The sequence below is a fragment of the Anoplopoma fimbria genome, chromosome 5 (genome assembly GCF_027596085.1).
Source record: "Anoplopoma fimbria isolate UVic2021 breed Golden Eagle Sablefish chromosome 5, Afim_UVic_2022, whole genome shotgun sequence".
NCBI classification, from domain to species: Eukaryota; Metazoa; Chordata; class Actinopteri; order Perciformes; family Anoplopomatidae; genus Anoplopoma; species Anoplopoma fimbria.
The window spans coordinates 6,071,112-6,091,908 of record NC_072453.1 but is presented as its reverse complement, the minus strand read 5'-3'; the positions used below and the strand labels follow the sequence as shown (position 1 = coordinate 6,091,908).

The 20,797-nt window shown below is 42.3% G+C and overlaps 2 protein-coding genes across 9 annotated transcripts; one reads left to right on the top strand and one right to left on the bottom strand.

Moving 5' to 3' along the window:
* The first annotated feature begins 791 nt into the window (after positions 1-791).
* Positions 792-3,145, top strand: LOC129091102 (cytochrome c oxidase subunit 6B1). Its single transcript, XM_054598574.1, has 4 exons — positions 792-935; positions 1,620-1,734; positions 2,036-2,136; positions 2,886-3,145. The coding sequence occupies exons 2-4, from the start codon at positions 1,629-1,631 to the stop codon at positions 2,937-2,939; spliced, it is 261 nt and encodes an 86-aa protein (XP_054454549.1). The 5' UTR covers positions 792-935; positions 1,620-1,628; the 3' UTR covers positions 2,940-3,145.
* A 1,262-nt stretch (positions 3,146-4,407) lies between these two features.
* On the bottom strand, positions 4,408-20,754 carry LOC129091101 (katanin-interacting protein). Of its 8 annotated transcripts, none has more exons than XM_054598565.1 (28): positions 20,611-20,754; positions 20,160-20,314; positions 18,435-18,523; positions 17,966-18,141; positions 17,419-17,531; positions 17,200-17,301; positions 16,900-17,049; positions 16,410-16,650; positions 16,002-16,133; positions 15,693-15,844; positions 15,355-15,461; positions 14,518-14,614; positions 14,200-14,409; positions 13,705-13,842; positions 11,861-12,719; positions 9,987-10,754; positions 9,680-9,888; positions 9,346-9,424; positions 9,080-9,257; positions 8,718-8,883; positions 8,364-8,530; positions 8,203-8,267; positions 7,380-7,490; positions 6,490-6,629; positions 6,294-6,395; positions 6,042-6,202; positions 5,029-5,114; positions 4,408-4,897 (listed from the first exon to the last, which is right to left on the bottom strand). In XM_054598565.1, exons 2-28 carry the CDS (start codon positions 20,169-20,171, stop codon positions 4,839-4,841), a joined length of 4,869 nt encoding a protein of 1,622 aa, XP_054454540.1. In that variant the 5' UTR covers positions 20,172-20,314; positions 20,611-20,754; the 3' UTR covers positions 4,408-4,838. The 8 variants fall into 8 exon arrangements, with proteins under 8 accessions (XP_054454540.1, XP_054454548.1, XP_054454546.1 ...); XM_054598573.1 differs by having other exon boundaries at positions 14,206-14,409; XM_054598571.1 differs by having other exon boundaries at positions 20,160-20,256.
* Between the last annotated feature and the right edge of the window lie 43 nt (positions 20,755-20,797).

Sequence of the window (20,797 nt, the reverse complement as noted above, 5' to 3'; positions counted from 1 at the left end):
CAGTCACGTATCACAGAGGTTGTAGCGGACAGTTTACGCCCAAAATAATTGCAGCGTGTCGCTTTATTTCACTATGACGCACGACTGCTGACAAACTCGTGCTCTACTGAATTAATCTGGGGAATGGAAATGTGATCCTGACACACGCAGCACCACCTACCGGACAGATTTGGCAGAATGGCGCAGGGAGGAGAAATGCGCACAAAACAAGATGAGAATAGTGGAGAGTTCAGTTCGGGGATTTTAAAATCTGTCGTCCCGAAGTTGAAGACAACAAACTAATTTAACCGATCAGCTCCATTGATAAGGACTCCTATCCCTGTGTGACACATTTGATAAGACTCAAGTACAGTACGTCGTGACCTGACAGACAGCTGTACTTCATAGATTACTACAGTTCCTGCTTTGGATAAAGTCATTCTTCAGCCGCTCACACTTTATTTCATCAGCTGAATAAAAAAAAATGTGTAAAAGCGCACGAGCACAAAAACGCGCACCTGCCTTTACCTTAAAAAACAAACAACAAAAAAAAAAAACTCCCAATTAAACCAGCTGAGATCTCATAACTACTTGGTGACAGCATGTTTCAATGATTAACTCAAATTGTCTACTGCATTCAAGATGACTTCCGCCTTGTTGCACACCATGTGCCACAAACATGAAAACATTATTAAAACACTATTAATAAAAACACCACTCTGCTGCTGTTTGGGTTCTGAAATAGTCTCTATTGCCCCCCCCATCACTGACAGCAGACCGGTGTAGGTAGTCTGAGACGTGTTTGGCAGTCACTTCAATGTGACCTGCGTCCGCCATACCGCTGTGATCAGACCGCACGGCTGCGCGGACACACGCAGCGTTATCAGTGGAGCGAGACGCTGTCACCGCGGGGTATAAAAGTCACTTTTGAGCTCGAGCTTGGAGCTGCTTCGAAGGTAACGTTTACCTGCATGTTTGTTTGTTTTTTTTAAATTTCTTTTAAAACCCAATCTATTTTTTTTATTAGTCCAGAGCAAATGTATATCATCATTTAGAGATTATATAGTTATCAAATAAGACTCAGCTCGTCTCGTCTGAACATTCCGTTTGAGATGCAGGTGTTGATGTTTCAATCCATTATCATAAGCATTTTGTCTTTTCTTTGTACTAATATTTAATAAGAGTATTACTTTTTGTATGAAAAAAGAAACTGAAAGTGGGTCACATGAGGACGAATGCCAGGTGAACACAGCGATCAGCCACGATCGGCTTGTTTGATCTCGTATATTATCTTATGTTAAACTATAGATGTTTCTATGTAAATGGAGTATTTGATGGGAACGCCACATTTCTAGAAACATCCCCGAGGAGCCGCATGCAGCACCCCTAAATCTGCCAAAAAGAATCCCTCCGCAGACTGTGTGGTCTGCTCGCCTGTAGACGGCTGTAGCTCTGCAGTCAGTCCATGCACCGTGCAGGTGGTCTATACATCTGGGCTACATGGATACATTTATGTTAGTCTGTCTATATTTGACACATAATGGGACTGTTTGTGTTAAATTAGCTTTTGCTTGGTGACAGGAAAAAATCGTTTTCCTTTTGGCATGCTCCAACATCCATTGATGATATTCTCTTGACAGGGGTGAAACATGGCTGAGGACATTCAGGCTAAACTTGAGAAATATCGCACTGCTCCCTTTGATGCCAGATTCCCCAATCAGAACCAGACCAGGAACTGCTGGTCCAACTACCTGGGTAAGACTGCATGTCAAGGTCAAAGCAGGTTAAAACAACAAAGACATGCTGTGCCATCTAGAAATGATTAAAATATGTTTTTTTTAATTGTTATTCCTTTAATTAATTATGTACTAAATGTTAAAGTCAGGTAAAACATGCCATTCTCCAAACGTTTAACAGCTGATATCTTTAGACGTGTTGACCTTTGATCTCTGGGCTGGAAGTAATCCAGGCACTGACATGACCATTCCCTCTGGAACCTGGATCGAGGGGCTTTTTTTTTTAAACAATCATTGTTGTGGTTTCTTCTCTGTAACAGACTACCACCGCTGCCAGAAGGTTCTGGACGCTAAAGGAGTGGACAACGCCCCCTGTGAATGGTACAGGAGGGTCTACAAATCACTCTGCCCCATGTCCTGGGTAAACTTTTTTTTCTGTTGCATCAAGTTTTTTTTATGAGAAACAACTGTCCATAAAGATACAGGCAGGTTGAATAGTACTAGCAGAATATACAGTGTACTCTCCCCTATGTGGGCTGAGTTTGTTTAGCAGGGGTCAAGCAACTTTATCGTTCTTAACATTCCTTTGAGTCCACTCAGTCTCGAGATTCAAAACAAGAACAGTTTCAGTCCAAAATTGGAAATTTGGAGAGTACCCTTTTAAATAATTCTCAGCCGTATAAAAGTGCAGGAAGGTCCAGCCTATGTTGAGTAAACCTTTGAGCCAAATGCTATAAAAAGGTCTTACACGTTTTTGAAAATTGAACATAGGATGTCATTACTTTTCCACAAACTTTCTTCCCATTGAAAAATTGAATTTCATACATTAAAGAGCATTGCTTGCAGTGTCATTTTCTTCTGTTACGTGGGGTCTTAAAGGTAAATCAACACTGAATCACATAATGAAGAAAACTGTTCTCAATGGGCTGAAACTTATTATGCCTGTTGTAATTTAAGGTCCCACCTTAATTAATCACTTCACAGCAGATGTTTTGCCTCTGACAGCTGATGGAAAACCATTGACACTGAACTTACTGATAATTTAAAAAAAAAAGGGTTAGGCTTTGCCCATCGCCCAAATATAGGGTTTCTGTCCTTTTCTGAACCTTTGTGGCTTAAAAAAAACGTATGTCCCAAAATAAATCTCCTTCTGAATTTGTGTCTCTTTAGGTCCAGAAATGGGATGATCAGAGAGCAGAGGGGACCTTTCCAGGAAGAATCTAAGATGGCCATTTCCACAACTGTTAGTCTGCAAAGATGTAATCTTTTCAGCAAAATGTTTGTATAAGTGGTAGCAGACCACGTGGTTCCATCAGCACCTTTATACTACTGATGCTCTGTCCTATAACTGAATAGTCATTCCTTGCGAATTACATGAAATGTACAACAGATTCTGCATTAAACTAAAACCTCAGGATATATTTATGTTGCTCAGTTGTTCGCTATGTTCTTTCTCTACATGGTGAGCTGTTCATCCCACCACAGAGTATTAGTAGACACTTTGTGTTGGCTTGATTCAACACAGTGTGGGGTCGAGCCAGGACAGCCTTTTTAAAATATTTTTTATTTTATTTTATTCATTTCAGATAAACCTACATCAAATATACATATTTAATCAAGATTAGAAAAATAATGAAATATTTCAAAACACTATATGTCACACATACAATAATAGCCATCACCCTACAGAGCAGGAGTGTGATCAATAATGACCATTGTTGCTGTTGGACACGCTGAAATTAAATACATAAAACTGCATTTCATATACAATTACTCCCATCATGAGTGAGGGCTAAGAAATGAATTGGGGCTCAATGAAGCAGTAAAAACTCCTCCAAACAAAAATATCTAACAATTCTAAGATGATAACAGCTAATTTTTCCATGCAACAAGTTTAGTACAGTAAATATTGAATGAATGAATAGCACAACACCAACTACCAAGTAATATAGTGAAGGTAGAATCAGATGAATCCCTTTTTTAAATATCATTCTTCTCAATTTGAGGTAAGGTTATAGTATTTGCATATTAGAAGTTGCCTGTTAATGAATCTACTCAGAATCTAAATTGGCAAATGTAGATTTTTTTTATCTATTTCCAACCAAATTTCTAAAACTGCTTTACTGTCTCATGAAATGTTTGCCTCCATAAAATCTGCGTTATAGAGCAACTTCGATAAAGGTCACTTGGATTGAATTTTTTTTTTTCTTTTCTACCTGATGCTAAGCAGAAAAAATACACTGACCTAATTTTGTCAAGCCAAATATATATCGAAGATTCAAGTGTGGTAAGTTTTGTACAGCTTCAAGTTGAAATGTACAAAAATCAGACCAATGTACTTTTTTTCAACTACAAGTTTAACCACTTTAGCCTTTGATATAAATCTTTCAAAAGGTGAAAAGCTCTCTGGAAGCACTTCCCCAAGTAAAACCTTTAGGCTTGTAAATATATTAGCCAACAGGTATAAATAATTAATAGATATAAATAGTGTCTGCATAGCATTACGATTGGTTGGTGTACTGGTGGGAGTGAGTCAGTTCTCATGCCCACTAGGCAAAGAGCTGGTCATCTAGGCTCATCAGTGGATACAATTCATTAATAACCGTAGCATTGGCCACATCCTGATGTGAGAGTGTATTCATGTGGCCTCTGAGCTTTTTTTTTTTTTTTTTTTTTTTTTAAGTACTTGCACACCACAAGCAGCATTTAAATATGCAGCACAAAAGTTACAAGTAGCAGCCACAGATATAGTGTTAAATACTAGGCACAATAAAAGGCTGATAAAATGCAGCCTGACATGTTTATCCTGGCACTGTGGGAGGGACAGCTGGGGGGGTAACCATACAGTACATGTTCAGGATAACGTGTCTGGGTGGGGGGAAGGGTAGTGATCCAACCATAAAGTGGAATCCTGTGTGTCTGTGTGTGTGTGTGTGTGTGTGTACTAACCCATTGTTATCTGTGCAAGCTGTTCTCTTCAGTGTGGACCACGTGAGCCAGTGACAAGCCCCCATTGCAAACCGTGGCTGCTTTGGGTCTTAATGTGAGTTAAAGTGGAAAGCCACCCACTTAAAAGTGGGCTCAAAACAGTCAGTCTTAGTTCTTCCCTTTCAGTTCTCTCTGTCAGTACCTCCTCTTTCCATGTTTCCCACCGTCAGTCATGCAGGTTTTAGGCCGAAGAGCTGCAACGAGGCAGAACAAATGAACTCAGTACATTGAAGAATGACTCAGTTTATTTACTGATGGCATGATTGACATGTTTGACAAGCACTCTGTAAGAATACTTGAAAGTCCAGTTGTTCCGCCGACTCACCTGGATCTGCTGTCTGCTTCTTCTTGTTGTGATGGACTATCTGGTTCTCATTGGTCATCTTCACATCCTGGTCCTCCACATAATTACTGCAACACAGCGAGGAAATGAAGACACAGCAGATACATGTCAACACAAACAACACAAAATGGAGGGCTGACTGATAACAAAGCTTGAAGCCAGCAGGTCCAAGCATTGACACCAAAGATGGAGCTAGAGAGGTAACGAGGGAGGGAGAATAGGACTGGGAGCTATCACAAGTCAAGCGTGTGGTTAGGCGGGTGTGGGATGGCTGGGGGACATCTGAGGTCACTGGAGGAATCTTCATTACAGGGATTGACCACAGGGGGGTGCTGACAAGGGGCTTTCACAGGCTCTGTTACTTACTGCTGGTGGTGGTGTCTGCCGCCACGGGGGCTGAGGTGGAGAAGAGCACATCTCTGTTCAAAACAACTCACCAATGGGGCAATGGGGTTGAATCTAACTGAATCGGTCAATCCCTCAGTTTCTCTTCTTTAGACTTTGAACTGATTATCAAACGGACTTGAATTGACATGAGTAAATTAACGAGTATTCAGTCATCAACAGCAGAGACCACAGTCTGTCATCATGCTGACCAGCCCCCCCCCCCCATGTGGATATACTGTACATTTTTTATTTGTATTCTTATTTTTTATTTTATTCTATTTTTATTTTTATTTTATTGTATAATATGTGTATTTATTATCTGTTTCTGTGTAGTTGAGCTGCTGCAACACCTGAATTTCCCCCATGGGGATCAATAAAGGAATATAATAATAATCTGTATTTGACCATTTGGTGCTGAACTCTACATGCAAGCTGCAGGACAAAGCCTAATTTAGGTATCCTATTAACGGCAACACTGAAAAGCAACATGCATGACACTGTTTGGAAAATATGCAGCAACTTTTTTGGGGGGGGTATAAAGGCATTGTACAGCCAATCAGCCATGAAAGTAGTGGATCATTTGTCTACATCCTAAAAGTACAGGGTACCTGATGACGGTGTTCCTCTCACGGTGTGCAATGTAGGCATCGTCTGTGAACAGGATGGTGTGGTAGGGCACCATGGGATCACAGGTGGGCAGAATGCCTCGTGCCACATGGCTTACACAGTCCAAGATGCCGTTATACACCAGGAGGTCGTCCACCAGCAGCTGTTTAAACAAAGGGACATACAGATTGCTGCTTGAGGTCCAAATGTTAAAAGAAGTGATTGCTCATCTCACAGCAGACAGAGAGGCTTACCCCAAACTCCTTTACTCCCCTCTGTGGAGTCTTTGAGTAGTTCCACAATTTGATCATGGACACCGTCACTGGCTGATCGAAGATGACGTACACGCGGTTCACCTATGTGGAAACAATCAATACACTTACACAAATGTAATGGAAAACTCTCCTCTGAGAATGTTATCTGAAAGCACTCTCTCTCTCAAATCCTCACCAGTCCAGGGAGCACCGGGGCCAACCACATATATCTTCCATCGTGGGTGCTGTTGACTCCATCTATTAATTTATCCGGAGTCCTCACATCACCGCTCACACTGTCCAGTACGTTCACACTGTCTGGGAAAGCAGCGATGTCTGGTGGACATAATGTTGAGGAGCAGACAGAAATCTGTGCTCATAAATACTTCAACAGCTTTTACTAATTTCCCGCCTGAGTCAGTGGTAAACAGTATGCATCCTCTGTCTGAATCTAATGTTTATTGTGTCATAATTATCTTTGCTAATCCAAAATTAAAATGACATGAAAAATGACATGAAAATGAAAAGCACAGGTGTAACTAATAATCTTAATGATGACAATTCAATACGCACAATACTGAAGCTTGGATCTGGCTTTCCTAAATGCAGCCCTTGGTAATGAAAATTGTTAACACCTGTGCTTTTCCTGCAAAGATGCATCAAAATATCAGATGTGAACAAAAAAATGTGATTGTTAGGTTAATAATATAATTTTACTGCAACTTTTCAAACTATTTTTTTGCCACTTACATGACATGGAAAGAAATTATTGGTAAATTGGCCTTTGTCTGAATTTTGACAAAACCATTACTTAGTTACACTGTGACCCCTTTAATAGTATCTCTAAACTCAGAACAAGCTACTCTCATGGTAACAGGGTGGGTTTTGATATGTATACCACTAGATGGAGACTATCTGTAAATGTATACCTTTTGTCCTTCAAAACTCAATATTTATGGATTTTCACAGCAGGTCTTAACCACACAAAGGTGAAAGATAATATGAATATATTCTAGATATTGAAGAAAGCTTTGGTTTGGGAAGGCAGATGCATGGAGGTCGCTGTTAACTCATAAGAAAGGATACTGTTGTCACTGAGACTGATCTTCTCGTGGTTTTGGTCATAAAATTCGATGCCGTTGAGGCCGATGTAGTACGGGTCTCCCCAGGTGGTCAACAGCTGCAGCTGAAAAATGACTGATGGGTGAAGGTCAAGGAATATAACAACATGAAACCCCATGTGTAGCACAGTCTGGGCTGTGTCCGAAGTCACTCGCTAATTATTATACAGTGCACTATAATTACCCTCCACTATTAGAGGGTCTGAATTCTGAGTTTGAATTTGATCTCCCTCAAAAATAAAGGTTAAGATAGTAGTGACCATGACAAGTGTACACTACTTTGTCGATGATTTTATAAGTGTCATAAATCACACTTTACTGTTCACTATAGAGTAAACTAACAAGTGTCTATTAAATTGGGAGTAGTGAATGATGGAGTGATTTCGGACACAGCCTTCATCTTTAAGAAACATCAGATCAAACAACAGATCCTCTATTTTCCAGGAATAGAAGAGGAGATATCATTAAAGCAACGCTGGTCGGTCTGCCGGCTGTTACTGTTACACAAAACATGGCTGCGTATAGTGATTAAGTATCAACCACATCTGCTACTGATTTGATCAATTAATCAATTATTTAAAAACAGTAATCATTGACAATTAAGAAAAATGTGTTGCAGGCCTAATGCAGATTGATCAATATTGCCAGAACATACTAATCCAATGTGTTCATTTTCAAAGGAATATTCTGGGCCGTCCCATTTGCCAGCAGTTTGAAAAAATCCAAAGATTCAACTGACAATGCACACAGTGCCAATAAACACAAGTGTCCAAAGCATGTCAGGATACATCCACAAGGCATGATGGGAGATTCATAGTCCATGCTGGCCTGTTCTGGTTTCTTAGAGCGTCCTCTGAATTAGAGATGAGAACATTATACATTAGGAAGTGCAGTTTTCAAACCTTTTAATGAAATAACAGTTCATGCAAATTAAATGTATGGCTCATACTTGTGGTAGTCCTCCGCACTCTTGTCGTCAGTGGGCGTCTGGAGGAAGTCTAGGAAAAGGAGTTCCTGGGCAAAGTCAAAGTGACAGTTGCCTGGTCCTTTCCTGATCAGGAATCCATCCGGTGGGGAAATGGCAACATCATCCATGAACACATGGATCACCTTCACCTGAACCAAAGATGTAAAAAGTTGTATGTTTTATGTGTTTCTTATAGTGTCCTGCATAGACACTTTCTTGTTAAATGTAAAAACTAATAACTTATCCATTCCCTCCAAAAACATAAATTGATCTGTGGCTCCACCTGAAGCAACTGGCACTGTTAAGCAATTTATGCCTGACAGAAAAGTGTCTCACCCCTCTGTAAGAGTCCTCAGGGGACTTGTTGTAGTTCCAGATGCGGAGTCCAGCGATAGTCTGGGCCTTGTTGAATGTTATGTTCAAGGTGTGTGGATCTCCATAGGAGAAAGGGATCAGCCACATGTACTGGTCATCAGTGGTAATGTTGTGGCCATCTATAAGCCTGGGTAAAGAAAACACACATTGAAGACCGCACCAGACATTGTAATCTAGATTCTAGAGCGTGATTATTGGAAGTAAGGGTGTAAAACGTGAAATATTGTGTATTCATACTCAGAAAGAAGAGTGAAGTTTTTATTTTGGGAAAACTATCAGATGTCAGTGTATTGAACATTCTCAGGATATAGTGTCAGGCGTACTTATCAAGAGTGCGCTGGTCGAATTCGTACTCAGGCAGCTCATTGAGGTCCCCGGGAGAGGCGGCCATCATGCTGAGGTCTAAAGGTAAACTCTCTCCGTCCTTCCCCACCACCTCCAACCCCGTCAGGCCCAGGTAGTGGGAGTCCCCCCAAGTCAACACCAGCTCTAGTCTAAGGCCTGGGGAGGAGGGCGACCGTCATTATAAGTATCCAAACAACATCAGAGAACCGATCATGTGACGACAGGATGCTGCTTATCTACTCACACTTTCCAGTGTACATCCCAGGAATAAGCTCCACGTTCTCCTCAGATTGACTCACAGTTGGGTTGAGGTGGAGTTTTAACTAAGACAACATGTGAACACATTAAAACCAGAACATGTAGTGTTGATGTTGTAATGGCTAATTTACTCTTGATGCGTGTTTTCCTATATTTCCTCAGTGTCTCTCCCCAATGTGGATTTATGAACATAATGGGTTCCTGCACAATGAATTTTCATTTCATTTAGCTAAAAATATGGTTTAAATGTTTAGGTCTTTGTATAGTTAAGAAAACTTCTATAAGAACCTGCACCCATTGCTTATAAGGCCTGTACTTACCTTGAGGTCTTCTTCTCTGAAGCCAGCCTGTGTGAAGGGTCTCTCCTCTCCCTCTCCGTCAGCGGTGCGTGGCCTCTGCAGCTCCTCCTCCGCAGACAGGCTCTCGGGACCCTCACCTTCACTGAGGAAGGTTTCATCATAACGAGACATAGCCTCCAGGATCTCATCATCAGTAGTGAACAGGATGGTGTCACCAAATTGGTCCAACTCTGAAGTAACAGCAGAGTGAGAGAAAATGAAAAGGTTGATCAAGTGTAACACACACAAGGGAGTATTAAAAACTTGTGAGGCTGTTGTGTTCGGCTACCTCCAGACAGGGTCCCAGAAGCCTTTGCAATCTCGCCCCTGAAGATGCACCTTCCATCCAGCAGCATTTCCACCTCCTTCGCCCCCCGGAAGGAGTGAATGCGTGACTTGTTGTAGTTCCACACACGGATCATGGCCACATGGTACAGAGTTCCAAAGTCCAGGAAGACGGTGTGGGTACGACCGGGGGTGAACGGTGCTAGCCAAAGATGCATGTCATCCTGGGTGCGATTAACGCCGTCAATCAGGTTAGTGACCACACGTGGATCTTTGCCGTACGCAGGGAGGATGTTGATGTCTGGTGGGTCAGCATGGATGTGAGCAGGTCGTATGGGCTCCCCACTGGAACTGAACACCTCGAGGCCGTTGAGGCCCACGTAGTGGCGATCGCCCCAGGTGGACAGGATTTTGAGGACCAGCTTTTGGCCCTGCGGCAGCACAGGGATCTCAAACTCGTCCTCCCGCTCCATGGATGGATCATCATCAAGGCCTTCGCACAGTGCCCCCTGAGCGGTGAAGGGGGAATGTGGGCTCCTGGGCGCTGTGGAGGGGTTGACCGGGACTGTAGGTGGACCACGGCCCTGGCGCTGGAGGAACTCATCAAAGATGTCACCTTCGAAGCCCATGTTGGAGATGCGTCCACGTTGGCATTGGTTGAATTTAGTAAGCGAGTCCCAGGACTCCATGAGGGTGTTATCCTGTTGGCTGTGCAGCTGGGCCAGAGAGGTGTACTGCCTCCTGCTAGCGTTCACCAATGGCATTGGCTCCTCTGGAGAATACACAAGGATTGATGTTATTTACTAACAAGCCACAAGAATTAAGACAACCCTTTTATGACTGTAGACTGCCTATGACATACACTTAACATCTCATCTCTCTATTTGTACATTTAATGATGAGCCCGTAAGACTGTATATTTAACAGTTCCCTTGTTTTGAAATGTGTTCACATTACTTGCATAAGTCTTAAAACTACTCTTAAATCAAGTTCTTTATTCATTTGTAAACTGGCAGATTGCAGGATTATAATTAAAGTGGCAGTCTGCTTTGTAACATGACAATCTGCTCTTTTCCACAATCTTATTTACATTCAGATCGTCAGTTTTCTTTAAATTTCAATGAGAAGTATTTTGATCAGTTAAAACATCCCATGTCTAAGATATGGCCAGAAATGTACTTAACATTATCAACGGAATGTGAAGAGGTTACAGTGTTGACGTTATATCTCACTAGCTAACAGCTAACCGACTTGGCATGTGGTTACATCTTGCATATTGCACCTTTAAAGAATTATAAGATGACAAAAGGAAATCAGCAGCAGAGAGCACGACAATCTTTAGACAGCACAAAGATAAGGACAACAAACATGGCTGATCAGTAAGGTGCAGTATAAGGATTTTAGTAAACTAAACTATATAAGTAGGACCCCTTTCATTTTACAAGCAGTGCAATGACTCACATAAATTCCTTCTTTACATGGTGACTCAAAAACACAAATGAACATCTAATCAAAATAACTCAGTGAGCAACACTACGAATGTGGAGCCAGGGATGAGTTGTATCTAGCCATGTGATCAAGATAGTTCTCCTAAAATAAACAGTGAAAACAAAAACGCAAAGCTTTTTGCGAGTAGCCATTTAAGTGAAGAATCCTGACATAATGTCTGAAGAGTGTTTTTTCTGAGGGAGGAGGTACTAATATAGTTCAATATTAAATGTGTTATCATTTTAAGATACTGTTACATTGAATGCAGAGTTATGATAGCTTTTGAGAAGCCTGAGTGGTGAAATACAGCACAAAATAAAACAAGGTTGAAATTATCACATATCAAGGTGTCCCTTTGTGTTTCAGTATCATAACTTTAAACGTTCCTACCTGTGTTTGACAGAGCAGAAGCTCTTTGATGCTGCTCCTCTGTTTGCCTCGGAGTGACTGCACTGTTTCTAAATGAGCTCCTGCGTCCGCTAATGGGCCTGTCTGTCTTTTGCTCTGCGAGCTCCTCCAGCAGGTCGCAGCTCAGATCCAAAGAGTCCGCCTTCCACTGACTCCCATTTACTGTCCTCTCCATCACCCTGCACACACGGCCAGGGTTACAGGGCAGCTCCGGGAGCATTGAGGATGACGTTGCTGAGGGAGATTTGGGCTCAATGGAGTGCTGAGGCACCAGCCATCTGGGCCTCTCCCTGCTGCTCTCACATCCCTCTGGAGCTCCTCTGTTCAGGGGCTGCAGCCACTGGGGGGCCACCCGTGAGGATGATGGCTGGGTGGTGACCGTCTGCTCCATGGGTGCAGGCTGCTCGACCGGCTGCCTAAGCGAGAGAGGCTCCTCTGGGACGGACAGGTCAAAAGAGTTTCTTTGTGTGGAGGAGAGACGAGCGGAGGATGCCCCCACTGGTGAGGGAGTGATGGGTGGTAGCAGTGAATGCGTTTTCGCCTGCATGTCTATCATAGCCTGGCCTACGTCTGATGGCTGCTGATTCCAACTGTGGTGGTGCTGGGTGCTGCTGCCGTCCCCACCCTTCCTGTCCTCATGGCGCTGGGGGCTGATCCCCCGTAGGTTGTGTCCTGAAGACACGGGGCTGGAAAACAAGGAGTCTGAAACCTGGAAATCGTTGAGGTCAATTGTGGTGCTGTAGTCAAAGACCTGGTTTCCGCAGCCCTTCTCCAGCTCTCCTTCGAACACCAATGTGCTGTTAAGGTACAGCTTTATATGCCGTGCACCAATGTCAAGATCCTGAAAAAGAAACGGAACTTAACTTTAACTGAATAAACAGGTTCAAAAAATCATTTGAACGTTGCTACAAAATCCTTAATTATTTAAGATTTGGATCTTTGAGGTCTTAACAAAATACATTCTTCATATCTGAGTAATCAACAATAATTCTTTAGATAAAAAAATGCAAATAAATCAAAGGGAAAGGATTTTGTTCAATTGTATCACAAGAAAATATTTGGCATTTCATATTATGTGATATTTTGAGTACTTAATGATCGTAATTCAAGCATAGCTACAAAAGCTGCAAACCAAAAAGGCATAAAATCCCACAAAGTTATAGCACTTGGGAAATTTCATTAATGTCCAATTGATACATTTACCTATTTCTCACATGCAGAGTAAGAGTTCTTCTAGTTTGCAGTAATTAGCACTCTCAAAGATACAAAGTCATGGCTGCCATGAAGAAGTGGCTAAAGCCAAACTCAAATCTGCTCAATCCCCTCGAAAGTTAACTACAATGAATGTAGGTTAACATAGAACCTATTTCCCACCGACAGCTCCTTACCTTCCAGGTTCAAGACATCAAGTCAACTCTAGATAGCTGAGGTAACATAGAAAGAGATACGATGGGGTATTTGTACCCCTCTATGAACAGCAGTGAGGTCGAGAGGCAGAAGCCCACGTTTCCCCCAACACTAATCCTCTGGGGCTAATCTCTCACTGTTCCACATTTGGACAGTGTGACTGGCAGCTCAGCCAGCCAATGTTAAAAGAGAACCACCCCCCTGACGGAACCACGCCAATACATTTGCATGCATTATTGTGACACTCAAGCATGTTGGATTTATGCGCTCTGGATCTACAGACAGCGAAATGAATAATCTCTGCACTTGAGCGAGGGATAAATCAAAAGCTGTTAGGATCAGATTGCACTTCTGTTGATAACATTTCTATTTCTTATAATCTATAATCCAACATATACAAAAAAAACAAAAACACGTACATTGAGGTTTCTGTTGTAGTTCCAGATTTTGATGCGAGATATGCCGAAGTCTGGGGAGCGCTCGGTGTTCCTGATGATGAAGTAGAGCTGTATGGGGGGGTGGAACGGACACGTCCACATGTGACGCTCTTTGGTGGTCTGTCAACCCAAGAGAATAGAGAAAAATATCAGCAAATACTTTGTCCATGTAAATAGTGAGATTAGTTCACATGTGTTTGGAGCAACCTTAAACGTATATGTAATAAGCATTTTAAACAAAAGACAACCGCAAATGATGGCGGCATCCTATTTAGGTATTCAAGCTTCAGAGCCATGTTATGGCCTACTGGGACAAAAAAAAATGGAACTGAGTCATAATTATTGTGCTTTTCCTGCTATTGCCTGTCTATTAAATGTCTGTGTATGCTGGAAAAGGTTCTACTGCACTTTTAATTTAATTTAATTCAAAGATCATTTGCAAATGTGATGACAATAGCGAAATGAGCAGAGGCTCACCTTCACCTTTCCATTGACAAGTGCCCCCAGATTCCCGGGGTAGTCAGCGTTTCTGATGTCTAGGTCGTGAGGAGACACGTACAGCTTCTTGTTTCTGAGGCAGAAGAACTGCAACTCAGTCAGCCCAACCTGCAAAGCGTTCCCCCAGTTTGACAGGATCTCCATGGTAACATACAAGGCAGGGTTGAACTCAGCCGAGGACTGCCTTTTCTGCAATGATAACACAAAACATTCACAAGTGCCTCTGTTGACTTAAGTCTCTATCACAACCAGTGGTATTAGGATTATTCCTTCTGGAAGACAGTGTGACTGACTCACCGGCTGCTTGCTATAGTCTGTTTTGACACTCTGAGGTATGTTGTAGCTCGGTCCTGCTTCAAGTTTCTCCAAGGCTTGCAGCAGTTTCTGTTGTTGCCTGAACAAAAGGATGACATCTTTAGCTCCACTGCTCTGTCTATGGTGTCTGACCTTCATATTAATGGTGAGAGATTGCTGAGCACTGTGATGGCTATGCTGATAAATATTTCTTCAAGGTCAGAGAGCGTACACAACATATTTTCTGTAGGGCTTAGTCGACTAATCGGTTGGTTTGGTCTTAGTTGACTAAGATTTCTTTAGCCGATTAGTCATTTTCTAAAATTCCTTTTCATTCTGAATGATGATTTATGTCCAAGAAACTTATCAGTACGAGCCGTGAAAATGAGCTCACTGCTTTGGAGGAGGACAGCTACCTAGCTACCGAGATGAAAGCCGCATAAACACTTAACAGCCCCACTGACGTGTGTTGTCACCATAACAACTAATATAAATCAATTTTGTATTAGTCAAATGACTGCGAAAAACATTTAAATGTCTGTTCAACTCTTATTCTATTTCTACTGGAGGAACTTGGTTTTACAGATCTGCTGATTGAATCAACTAATATAATATTCAACAAAATTATAGTAAAAAAAAGTGTTCGTCAACTAAGAATTTCTTTGGTCTAGGACAGACCTAATTTTAGTTTGGATTAGTTTCTATAAAAATAAATGATGCTTGTTCTGACACTTTAGGATGTATAGGATTGTAACAAGTACTAAGCGACCTTATGTCCCTCAGAAACCAGAATGTAAATAAAGTGACCGTGTATCTAGGTGCAATGTGCTGTCAGCATACCCGGGGCCCATAAGCGTAATTCTCTGCATGGCCACAGTGACACTGCTCTCATCCTTGTTGTGGCTGCTGTGGTGCCCTAAGCCATTCATCATCTGGTGTCCCCTGCCCTGGATAAAGAGGAAGCAAAATAGAAGAGTCAGAGATACATAAGCTTCAGGGGCAGAGTTCCCATGTAAGCATAACCCATAACACTATCATTTAAATGACATACAGTTTATGTCTAGAATTTTGGGTGGGCAGTAATATCAGTCTTCAAAGTATAGGGCCTCTAAAGGTTTTAATATTTAGTGGCCTAAATTGAGTATAGGTGGGACATGTACAGTGTGGTGCAGGCTGACCGTGTTGCGGTTGAAGAGCTCAGGACTCTTCACAGGGTTGTTTTCTCTCTGGATGGCCTGGCGCACCCTGCATGCCATCTCGTCAGGGTCTCGCTCCTCAACAGAAGCCTTTCTGGCTGCTGACAGGGGCCTCTCCATCCGACTTCTTGGCCCTTAAGCAAGAATCACACACCTTTTAAACAACAATCATGCCCCATGCTATCTAACAGATGGGCGTGTTTACAGAGTTTTATTCCCAAATTGGGAAATCTCCCATTTGTGAAATGTATACATTATATTTAAGAGCTTTCAAAATTTGAAAAGACTCACTCTGACCATCCCAGCTTTCTTTGGAAGGTGGCCTATCTAATGTTTTGCTCTTCACCAACATAGGCTTGGTGGGTATAAAGTTGTCAGTGTGTTCCTTCCTTTTCGCAGACAGAGAGCGTTCAATCTTACGACCTGAAATAACGGAGAAATCAAAACTGAGGATACCTTCATATTAAGAATATATTGGTATATTGTGAGTTTGCAGGCATAGAAGGGCCATGGGCTGGCTGTCCCACGCGTGCTAACACGTGAACTGTGCACAGGCAGCTAAAAGTCTTGCCTATTCTCCATGTGTATATGTCAGTGCTGATGAAGCAGATATGGGGGAGATGGAACCACTCTGGGCAATTAAGACTCACCCTAAAAATCAATACAAATTTACATATGAAAGTGGATGCTAAAGCCTACCTTTAGTTGAGGGTCCAAAGTCCAGCACAATGAGGTTTGCTGAGTCAAAATGGCTATGGGAGCCGCTGGGCCGAGGGTTGGAGGAGGACTTGGAGGACGAGAGAGGCAGCCCCAATTCATCCAGACTCTCAGTGCTCTCCTCCCTCTCAATCTGCTCTTCCACCCACTCCTCGTCCGACTCCTCCCCCGCCGAGCCACGGCTGCTTCGCCGCATGCTAACCTCCAGGCTCCGACGCAGAACCTAGTTTACAAAAGGTCATTGTTACGCATGCGTCCATGCACACAGTCATCAGTGTAAGAACTAACAGGCGCACATGTACACACATGCACGCTGACAGTTTAAGCTTTCCCTTGATTTGTGTGACAACCACTGAAGAAATGTCATACATTTACACCCAGGGGAGTGAAACAAATTGAGATGATTCACTACATCTCATGCCCCCCTGACAAGATGAAATAAAACAGTGTACACATTTCTTCTTATGCTTACCTTCACTTCCTCAAGGTTGAGAAGGACCTTCTCATTGTGCTCCTGATTTGCTTGGCCTCCTTGGCTCTCATGTCTGGAGCTGAAGGAGTGCGACACCTTGCAGGTGTCCCTTGGGGAGCAGGGACTACGAGGCGAGCGTGGACTGGAGCTCTGTTTGAAACAATGTGATTAGATGAAGAGGAAATGCCAGAGACTGAGAGATACTACGTAGTAGAGACAGCTGCATCTGACACAAAGCCCCTCCCCTAAAAAACACCCACACAGACAGGCTTAGTAGGCACTGTCATGTCTTGACTCTACCTCCATGTTTACGCTTTCATATGGCTCAAAATCCTCAGAGTAGTGCTTTTCTGGACGGATCTGCAAACTTGGTCCTTCCTCGGTTCGAATTCTGACAGAATCCTGCATACAACAAAGAAGACGTGCGTATTTTCATAGGAAAATGTTTTTGATACACCATAATCAAGGATTAAATATACAGTATATATATATACATATCAAGTAATTAGAAGCCCCTACCTGCACCCATTCTTTCCTCTGGACTTTTTCTGGGGCAGTGTGGCTCCTCGTCCTGTGGGTCTGCTCCAGATTACGGCTGTCTTCAGTTAACTGGTGGGCGCTTCGACAGACATCTGACGATGAGTAGCAGCACAGAAAGGAACATGAGCAGCTTGCAGCAGACTATTGCCTCAGAGGAAAAGGGACATGCAGTCACATACGCAGATGGTCCACACAGCACACAGAGGAAGAACGAAGAACTGGCTGCCAGCTACAACTGTCACTATCATTTATTCACTGGGACTGGGCAAGGGATCATACCATACAAACTACAAGCTGAGGAGTGGTGGCAATTAGTTAATGCTCCATATGGTCTGAAGATGACAGAAGCAACAAAATATGAGTAATGAGTATGAGGTGGCGCCTTGCATTCCAGTGTAAAAATGATTGCATGCTTGAGAACAATATTTTCCTCTGCACAATAAAGAAGGAAAAAAAGAATGGGGTTTTATATAATACTGCTTCTTTTGAGTGTCTATTGGTTTATTTTGGTCCAGCAGCAGCATACCTGCTGTACGTGCAGGTCTCCAAGCGGGTGAGGAGGTGACACACTTGTGGTTGGAGCTCTTGGGCTGCTTCCTATTGGCTTCCGCATTGGCTCCGTTAAGATAAATGGAAAAACCTTGCTCAAGCTGTTCCAACTCAATCTCCCTGGAGTCTTTGACTTTAAGGCGCTTTAGGATCCTGAGGAGCAAAAGGAAACGGTTGACTACATCTACAATTATGTGTAAAAAAATCTGGCCAGCAGTGTATCACATGATTGAGATGGCTAAGATCAAGATTCAGCACTCACAGGAGGACTTTTTAAGCTATTCTGACCTCCACTCTCCCACATTTCACACACTAATTTAGTTTATCTCTAATCAAAGAACCAATCAGTGCTCCTATTAGGAAGCACTGGAAGTCGTGGAGGAGTTCCGTATCTCCTCTGTGAAAACTAATCTGTCTCTCCCCAGCAGCCTGTGCTCACACTTCACCTGTTTTTGTGCTGGAGGGCGATTAAATATTCATCCAGGGTGTCGTCCACAGCAGAGGCTAGCTTCTCTCCTTGGCACTTCTTACTCTCCTTAAAGAACACCAGCATGAGTACACACACACACACACACACACACACACACACACACACACACACACACACACACACACACACACACACACACACACACACACACACACACACACACACACACACACACACACACACACACACACAATGCAGGGTCAGAAAAACCTACATCAGCTATTTGAGGAATACAGATCTCATACACAAAACACATCATTGTTGCACTAGTACTCACAATCACAGACTACAACCAATATCCACTTTATTCTGTACATCACAAAATGTAAGCAAACAATGTGCTCCTCCTGTCTTCTTGTGTAAATAAAACATAAATACAGCTAATGCAATGTGTCAGGATGGTATCGGAACATAACAGATAGACAAAACATATTTATGTAACTTTAAATGTGGTTAAGTCTTTGGTGCCAAATGTGCCTGTTTAATCATCTCATGGCAGAAGGATGGAACCAAAAGAGATTCAGTCAGTGTCAATCATGAGGGTAAAAATGCAATGTAAATCGTCATTTTAACACCGCTAAATGACGATCTATTTTAACATTTTTGGAGTCCATGTGCATCCATCTGTAGACCCCCTTATATTCTTCCGCCGAGTAATACACCATTTGTTTTGATTTTAGCTCAGGCTGAATAAGATATAGTTTGTGTATGAACATGCTAAGACAATGATGTTCTGGATCATGACAATATTTAGATAACACTTAAGGCATGCAGACTTTCAATTTTGGGATTAGGTTTGCAAATAGTGATCACAGCAAAAGGCACTGACTAAGCATGGGTCAAGATCCCTGCGGAGTTACTCTCAACACTTTAATGAATCCATGCCATGTCAAATTCATGCTCTACTTAAATAGGTGGCGCTACCCTGTACTCATTAGTTGTGAGCACTACAGTGGTTAAACAGTGACTGAAAAGAGAGCTACTATATCTTGCAAAAATGTGTCTTGAATAATACATAAAGCATCGCCCTTTCAAAGAAACTAGCTTTGACAAATGTGTCACAAATCCCTGACATCTATCATCACTTAAAATGTCATGTAACTAGAGAGTGATTAACTACTGATCATTTGTGTTTAATTGTAAAAAAAAAAAAATACATAAGCCAAAATCCCAAAGTGAGGGTCCAGCAGAAATCCACACAATGTTAATTTTGTTCAGACACTACTGGAATAAATGATCCACATTAAAACATCATGTCTGCCTGCTTCAGTCTTAAAGATGTTGGCCTCTACCCAAAGTCAGTGGTCAATTTGAAGGATATGTGTCTTGGAAGGAGCATCAGTTGTCTGCATAACACAGTCACCTACAGCTCATGCCATTCATTCCCTTTTCAGAAATCATCATGCAAGACGAGCAAAGAAATCAGAAAGCCCTTACTTAATTTCTACAAGTCAACTAGGCTACAGCATCTGTCAATGCCAGAAGAAGAGAAGCAAAAACAAAATGAAGGAAGAACAGAAAGTACTTGTTAGTGACAGAGAATAGAGAAACAGAGAAAACTGCTATAAAATATGACATGCTTTGTTCCTTTTACTGCCCTGAAAATCAGAGAGCTTATTTATAGTGTCCATGTCGAGTTATATGACAGATGATGCGAACTGGAGACAGATGAGTAGCTTACCTCGTTATCCATTGTGTGGCTGCAGATATTCCTGTACACATAACACTATCCCATCTTCTGGAGAGGGCCGATGATCCTCCAAAGATATCACTGACATCTGTGTTGAGTTTTGATTACCATTGCAGAGGGAACACAGATGAGAGACCCAAGGTTACCTGTGACATGAAACCTGAATTATCTTGAATGAAATGTCGCCCCACCCGCTGGACAATTCAGCATCATATTGATTTATTGGACATTAACAGCTAACACGATACACTTTTCTGACTCTGTTAACACCACGCTACCGCCACCATTACGGGTTACTGGTTTATAGCACAAATTGTCTCCTGGGGTTAGCTTGTGGCGGAGACACAACGTTAGCATCGATGCTAATAACAACCTGAGAGACTCACTAGTTAGCGTTAGCATGATTCCAGTCAACATTAAATAACACAAAAACAGGCTTTACTCTCATATTCTCGGTCACCTTCCACTCTGGTCCTTATACATATTAGAAAACGACTTACTGTCCCTTTAAAACTACACTTTGTTAGCCATTAGCTTTGAAATTAACGAGTTTTCGTGTGTTTTCTCATGTGCCCAGTCAGTAGTGTTGGTTGGTAACCAGGATAGCTATCCACCAATAGCAGGAGCCA

Excerpts from the sequence above, each read along its gene's own strand:
- LOC129091102 (XM_054598574.1), top strand. The coding sequence starts at position 1,629 with ATGGCTGAGGACATTCAGGCTAAACTTGAGAAATATCGCACTGCTCCC. Across the intron at positions 1,735-2,035 it reads CTGCTGGTCCAACTACCTGG|ACTACCACCGCTGCCAGAAG; the intron begins GTAAGACTGCAT and ends TCTCTGTAACAG. Across the intron at positions 2,137-2,885 it reads CACTCTGCCCCATGTCCTGG|GTCCAGAAATGGGATGATCA; the intron begins GTAAACTTTTTT and ends GTGTCTCTTTAG.
- LOC129091101 (XM_054598565.1), bottom strand. Across the intron at positions 17,050-17,199 it reads ATGAAAGCGTAAACATGGAG|AGCTCCAGTCCACGCTCGCC; the intron begins GTAGAGTCAAGA and ends TGTTTCAAACAG. Across the intron at positions 12,720-13,704 it reads ACTACAACAGAAACCTCAAT|GATCTTGACATTGGTGCACG; the intron begins GTACGTGTTTTT and ends TTTCTTTTTCAG.